Source organism: Aspergillus thermomutatus (assembly GCF_002237265.1).
Source record: "Aspergillus thermomutatus strain HMR AF 39 chromosome Unknown NODE_516, whole genome shotgun sequence".
In the NCBI taxonomy this organism is placed as follows: domain Eukaryota; kingdom Fungi; phylum Ascomycota; class Eurotiomycetes; order Eurotiales; family Aspergillaceae; genus Aspergillus; species Aspergillus thermomutatus.
In genome coordinates this window covers 1-6,659 of record NW_020798566.1, presented here as the reverse complement: position 1 = coordinate 6,659, position 6,659 = coordinate 1, and the positions used below count along the sequence as shown (strand labels likewise).

The following is a 6,659-nucleotide window of genomic DNA, read 5'->3' as shown; positions in this document are numbered from 1 at the left end:
TTTTGGTAGTTCTTTAACTAACAACCCATGCTCAGATCGAGAGATCCAGCACCTTCATCCGAGCCACGCGTGAAAGAATGGTTTGTAATCTAGATTCTGCAATCATTCTATGATGCTCCATGCTCATCGGTGGTTAGGTCAGAGCGCTTGGACAGTGTCGTTCAGAAGGCCCGACTCCCGCGGAGCGTACAAGCGTTGTATCTTCGGCCACTTCGGAGGAAACCTGAATTCGGTCTGCCAGTCTGCGATCTTCAACTCAGGTCTTATAGCGTTCGCAACCTGGAGTTTTTTGCTGACTTTGCTGTACGCGCTGCATATTACCTGAAACTTCCTGTTTCGGGGCCGGTGCCTCTGCCACGGATCGTTGAACGCTGGACTTTCCCGCGAAGCAATTTCGTTCACAAGAAAAGTCAGGAGAACTTCGAGCGAATAACTGTCCGCCGGTTGATTCAGATCAAAGATGGACATCCCCAAGCTGTACAGGCATGGCTGGCTTTTTTACGTAAACATGCGTTTTATGGCGTTGGTATGAAAGCAAATGTGTGGGATCACGAAAGCCTTGGTATGGCCTCCTTCCGCTGCACTTACTGCCTGATTGGGATCGTATCAAGACGAAACATGCTTACGGAGTGTTGAATCTAGACGTGGCCCGAAACATGGATGAAGCAGTGCCCGATATCGAGAAGTCGCTTGAACCTTACCTCTCACATTTCGGTCATCGGAGCGATGGGTCGGATCAGAGCGGAGTGTTTGATCTTCTAGAAAATGAGCGATTCACTCATAACAAGAGTCCCCTAACAGACATTCGCAAGGGGTGACCTCATAGTTGTTAGGCTGCTTTTGCTCTGCTTATAATTCTCTCAGCACATCGGCGATCAACCCATTTTTCTCTGAAATCATCAAACATGCAAGCAATCTCATTAAATATCAATGAGACATTCAAATTTGAAAGGCAATACCATTATACCAGTCATCAAGATCTAGCTTATATGTAGCACTCGAAGTATGGATGGTCGAGTTTTTAGTATCATAAAGTAGTAGTGATATCACGTGGTTAAACATTTATCGAAGAGAGTGCTAAATCATTAATCCTTTTTTAAATAATATGCCATTCACACGGAAATGGTCTGCACCAAAATCCCCTTCTCAGTCAACGGATTGGATATGCAGGGATCCAATTGCCGCAACAGTCAAGCTCTCAGAGTTCTGCTTGGAGCAAGGCGAGCTTGCGTTCACGTAGCAGGAAAATCTGTGACGTCGAGAGAAACTTTCCGCAGATGGAGTAGCTCAGACACAGCGAGATCATCTTCAGCTACCAATCAGACCATATTCTCTGGGATCCAACCAACCGGTGTACCGCACCTTGGAAATTATCTGGGGGCTCTGCGTGAATGGGTACGGCTACAGAATGCTGCGAAGGAGGGGACAAGATTATTTTTCTCAATCGTCGACTTGCATGCGTTGACAGTCCCACAAGATGCCTCCCAGCTACGAAATTGGAGAAAGGAGACTTTTGCAACACTCATCGCCGTTGGCTTAGATCCGAATCGCTCAACGATATTCTACCAGTCCGCCGTATGCAGTATTCATCTGTGTTGTAAAGTTTACTGACCATTCTTAGGTCCAGGCGCACACTGAACTGTTTTGGATTCTGTGCACAATAGCCTCTATGGGGTATCTCTCTCGAATGACACAGTGGAAGGTGAATATCCAGGCCAGGTGCCAATATGTTCCAAAGGTGAGAAGGAATAGCTAGCTGACGTCGTCCAGAGCAAGCTCCAGTTGCCTGATAATGCAAATTTGGAAGACTCGGCAGCGAGATCAAGGTTGCGATTGGGTTTGTTCTCATACCCTGTTCTACAAGCGGCGGATATTCTCGTTCATAGGTATGCCTGGCCAATTCATCGGCGCATTTTCACATTACTGACATAGGACAGAGCTACTCATGTTCCTGTGGGAGAAGATCAAAGGCAGCACCTTGAATTTTCGAGGAATACTGCGAGTAGTTTTAATCATGTATATGGACCCATTTTCCCGTCGCCGGAGGCAATTATATGTAAGTGGGTTTTGATCCTTGCGGAAAGGTTCTGGGTTCAAAAATTGATGAGTATCAATAGCTCCCGCTAAACGGGTTATGTCCCTCAAAGAACCGACTTTGAAAATGTCGAAGTCCCATGCCGACAGACGCTCAAGGATTATTCTTACAGATTCGCGCGAAGATATCTTCAAGAAGATCAATGCTGCGCTCACGGACTCGGAATTGACCATAACATATGACCCAGTGCGTCGGCCTGGGGTGGCGAATTTAATAGAGATCTTGAGTCACTTCGACGGACGATCTTGCGATGAGATAGCCATGGAATACCGTTCGGCCAGTCTTCGCGCTTTGAAGGAACATCTCGCCGGCACTTTGTCCGATCACCTGGAGGGAATAAGGGAGAAGTATCTTTCACTTGTAGGTGATCAGACTGACTACCTTGATTCTATAGCAGAACAGGGTTGTAAAGCCGCGCGTGCCAACGCTGAATTGACAATGGAGCAAGTCAAGGTCGCCATAGGGTTAATTTAGCCCGTCATATACGTTATCATTGTGCTCTGCTGGGCACGTACATGGGCCTTGTGGCCACTATCAACAATTATCCATCACTGTCGCCTGTCTATTTGAGTTCTCGACAGTTGGTTATGCAATATATATATGTATGGCCAATTGGGTCTCACTGGGATTGGTGCTTATAGAACATCTTGTACTGCTACTGCGATTGAATTTACAAATCATAGGTAGGTGTATGTTACCTATATTGGCAGGGATACGTCATCCATAGTGGACAATGGCTGGTGCCTACAGTGCCAGACTGGTCATGGGAAATGGAAGTCAGAAGAGCAGACGAGACGAGTGGTGTGGTACCTTAGGAGAAAACATTACCTAGGAACATGCAGTGTATATCCCCCCTTTCATACATATGGTCCATTGCCAGATTATAGGTATAATGTCCACCCATTGCTGAAAGTGTCGTGAAGCGCCTTAGGGTATTGTCCAGCGGACCTTCCTACCGATATTTGCTTAATAATACGGTAGCAGACTCCCTCAACTAATGGAAGAGTAGGATTACCATACTCCGTATAAAGATTGCAAAAACTGAAATGTTACCTATTATTATGTGACTAGCAGGGTTGTGCATCATCAGTAGTATTATTTAAAACCCTCAGATAGACAGGATATGATAGAATATTCAGGGGCTCCTCGAACTTTGAATAGCTGACTTGAACATATTGAACTGCCTTAGCAGTATCTGAAAATCGGTTTCCGCATTCTCCGATAGCAGCTGTTTGCGGCGATGGCTTAAAGCTTAGGCCTGGTGGCTACCTAGGCTTTTGATCAATCTTACACTAAATCATTTAGTCCACAAGTGGGACTGGAAGAGCATTAGCATTATGATATTACTTATTCAACCGGAACGTTTAACACCCCTCCCATTGGTACCATAAATCTACTGAAAGCGACTAGGGCCCACCATGGATGACGACAACAGCCGACACAGCATGATGTTTATGATGCCTGGAATTGGTACCTACCCGCTCCTCCGACTGTGCTGGGTGAACCGAGTCTTCCGTCCTCGGGCAAGTCTGACCTGAAAAGCTGATAAAGCGATGTACGATCTGTCGGGTGTTCACCTGATTGTGCCGGTCCATGAAGGCAATTGACCCATTGTATTTGTTTGTGAGCAATACCGGGCAATATCATTTCACAGAGTAGTGACTAGTACGAGAGGTAGGTCACTTCTATCATAGCCAATAGGTCATCCACAGCGTGCAAATGCGGGCGCCCATGGCCAAGGAGGCTTTGAAAACCTCCAGACTATCTCCAAGTGTCTCTTGCATGTGCCATTATCTTGATTATTTGCTGATGGATGAGTATCTACAGCTCTGCGGCTTTACAGTGTCTGGCCCCTCTATAGCAACCCTGGTAGTTGACGAGATAGTATCATAGCGGGACAATGATGCGGCATATACTATCTCTCCTATTTATCGTGTGTCTGACGGTGAAAAATGGAGCCTGTTTAACACTTCATCAGAGGGATGTTCCTGCTGTGATATCACTGGACATCAAGCGTAATGTTGTGTCAGACCCTGTGGCCAGGGATCGAGTTCGGAGAAAACGAAACAAGACAATCGGTCAAACGCTCGATAACGAGGTGAGCAATGTCCTGCCCAGAATTTGACTTTTCAGTGCATCGATCACATCATATTTACATTCAAATAGGAAACTCTGTACTTCTGCAACGTGACTCTCGGCACCCCGGAGCAGGCCTTGCGCCTTGTTCTCGACACTGGGAGTAGCGATTTATGGTGCAACGCAGCTAATTCAACACTGTGCTCGGCATCAAGCGATTCCTGCAACATATCCGGTTCATATGACCCTGGTTCCTCATCAACATATGCCTATGTTTCATCCGATTTCAATATATCATATGCTGATGGAACTGGCGCGGTTGGCGATTATGCTACCGATACACTCCATATTGGAGGGGCAACACTAAAGAATCTGCAATTTGGAATAGGGTACTCGTCTAGTTCTTCAGGTAAGCTGACCAAAGCCTGGCATTGGACGAACTTCCGCTCTGCATGTACCTGCAGTGCTATAGTGTAGATAACTAATGCCATTTCCCTTGGTATAGAGGGCGTGCTAGGAATTGGCTACCCATCGAATGAGGTTCAGGTTGGTCGGTTCGGCGAAGCTGCTTACCCAAACCTTCCGCGAGCAATGGTCGACCAGGGATTGATCAGATCCAACGCCTACAGCCTTTGGTTGAATGATCTTGAATCGAACACGGGATCGATCTTATTCGGGGGTGTAAATACTGAAAAGTATCTCGGAGAGCTGCAAACTTTGCCCATACAAGAGGTCAACGGAGGGTACTCGGAGTTTGTGATCGCATTGACTGGAGTTGCGTTCGACTCGGAGTCGCAGCATAAAACTTACTCATCAGATGCTCTACCAGCAGCGGTACTACTCGACTCCGGCAGCTCTTTGACCTATCTCCCTGACTCCATCGTTAAGGGCATATATGCTGATCTCAACGTCGCATATGAACCCTCGAGCGGGGTCGGTTACCTGCCATGCAATTTGGCGGGAAACAACATGAACATCACATATACTTTTTCAACCCCAAATATCACGGTTATGATTGACGAACTTCTCCTTGACGCGGGCGACCTTCGTTTCCGGGATGGTGCACGTGCATGTATCTTCGGGATTGTCCCCGCCGGAGACAGTACTGCGGTTCTCGGTGACACATTCTTGCGCAGTGCGTATGTTGTATATGACATCGCCAACAACGAGATATCTATCGCCAACACCAATTTCAACTCGACGAAAGACAACATTCTGGAAATTGGCACGGGAACTGATTCTGTTCCCGGTGCCACCCAGGTTTCTCATCCAGTTACATCTGTCGTAGCTGATAGCTCTGGGGCGAGAATTGGGGCGCCAACAGGTGCATCTTCAACGACCGTGCCGTCAACAAGCTCAGCGGGCGCCGTAGCAGCAGGAGTTGCGAGAGCCCAGAAGCAGCACCTGGCCATGGCCTTGACAGCTGTTTGGTATGTGCTGAATCTGTGGTAATTTTTCCTGCTTCTTGTCCTTGGTGTCAAATGGTCATTCTATTTGCCCCCTATTCTATCTGATTATAGATACCCTCGCAAATCGATTTCGAGTTGTCATCCTCTACTTGTCAGCTCTTCTGCTATCTCCTGATTCTTTGATACTAGACACACCTTCCTCCCCAGATCTTGTTTACTTATCTCTCATCAATCTCTCCTCCACATTCATCACCCCTTTTGGCGTAAATGGCTGGAGACACATGCAAAGACAGCGAGCACGTCATACCCATTATCTCCCTGGCGCTCCTACTCATTTATAAAACTTCAGAAAAATTACAGTAATTACATTATAATAATCATGATCTATGCATTAGCCCTAGCATTTTTACATTGTATATGTGTAGGTACTGGAGGTCTGTCAAATCTCAAGGTAGGGGGTGTGCCATGAAGAATGTTTTTACCTAATTTAGTTCTATCTTAATACCTTTTATACTAATATTATAGCCTAGGAAGTTAATCTCTATAGTATAAAATTTATATTTATTATATTTTGTATAAAGTCTATATTTCTAGAGCCTTATAAATATCTTATAAATATACTAGATATATTCTTCTATATTATTAGGGTAGATATGTGAGAGCACCTATGGAATGCTCTTAATTAAATAGTAGATAGTATGGTAGTAGTAATGCCTTTATTAGTAAACTAATTACTAAGGTATAAGATGCTTACCCCTTAGTAAGTAATAATATCTCTATAGGTTATATACTACCTATATAACCCCTATAGTTTACTAGATATAGGCTTACTATATCTAATAACTATCCCCCTCCTTTATATACTATATCTCTATAGCTAGAGGTTTATTTATAATATTCTTTATCTTATATAAACTATATATTCTTATTAATTAAATTAAAATAGTAGATATTATTATTACTTAATAAAACTTACTAATATAAGATTATATTAGTTAGTAATCTTATTACTACTAATATATTACTCTCTCTATTAATATTATTATATAATTATCTAGTCTTATTATACTTAGTTCTTT

The 6,659-nt window shown here is 44.5% G+C and overlaps 2 protein-coding genes across 2 annotated transcripts; both read left to right on the top strand.

Moving 5' to 3' along the window:
- Positions 1–27: 27 nt before the first annotated feature.
- Positions 28–2,569, top strand: CDV56_100820 (uncharacterized protein; the record flags this gene model as incomplete). Its single annotated transcript, XM_026754439.1, has 7 exons — positions 28–80; positions 138–562; positions 1,313–1,575; positions 1,622–1,702; positions 1,771–1,886; positions 1,938–2,056; positions 2,118–2,569. 7 exons carry the CDS (start codon positions 28–30, stop codon positions 2,567–2,569), a joined length of 1,509 nt encoding a protein of 502 aa, XP_026609498.1.
- Positions 2,570–3,995: 1,426 nt separating this feature from the next.
- Positions 3,996–5,623, top strand: CDV56_100330 (pepsin-like aspartic protease; the record flags this gene model as incomplete). The annotated part of the gene is made up of 3 exons (XM_026753949.1): positions 3,996–4,193; positions 4,262–4,580; positions 4,677–5,623. 3 exons carry the CDS (start codon positions 3,996–3,998, stop codon positions 5,621–5,623), a joined length of 1,464 nt encoding a protein of 487 aa, XP_026609497.1.
- Positions 5,624–6,659: the final 1,036 nt, after the last annotated feature.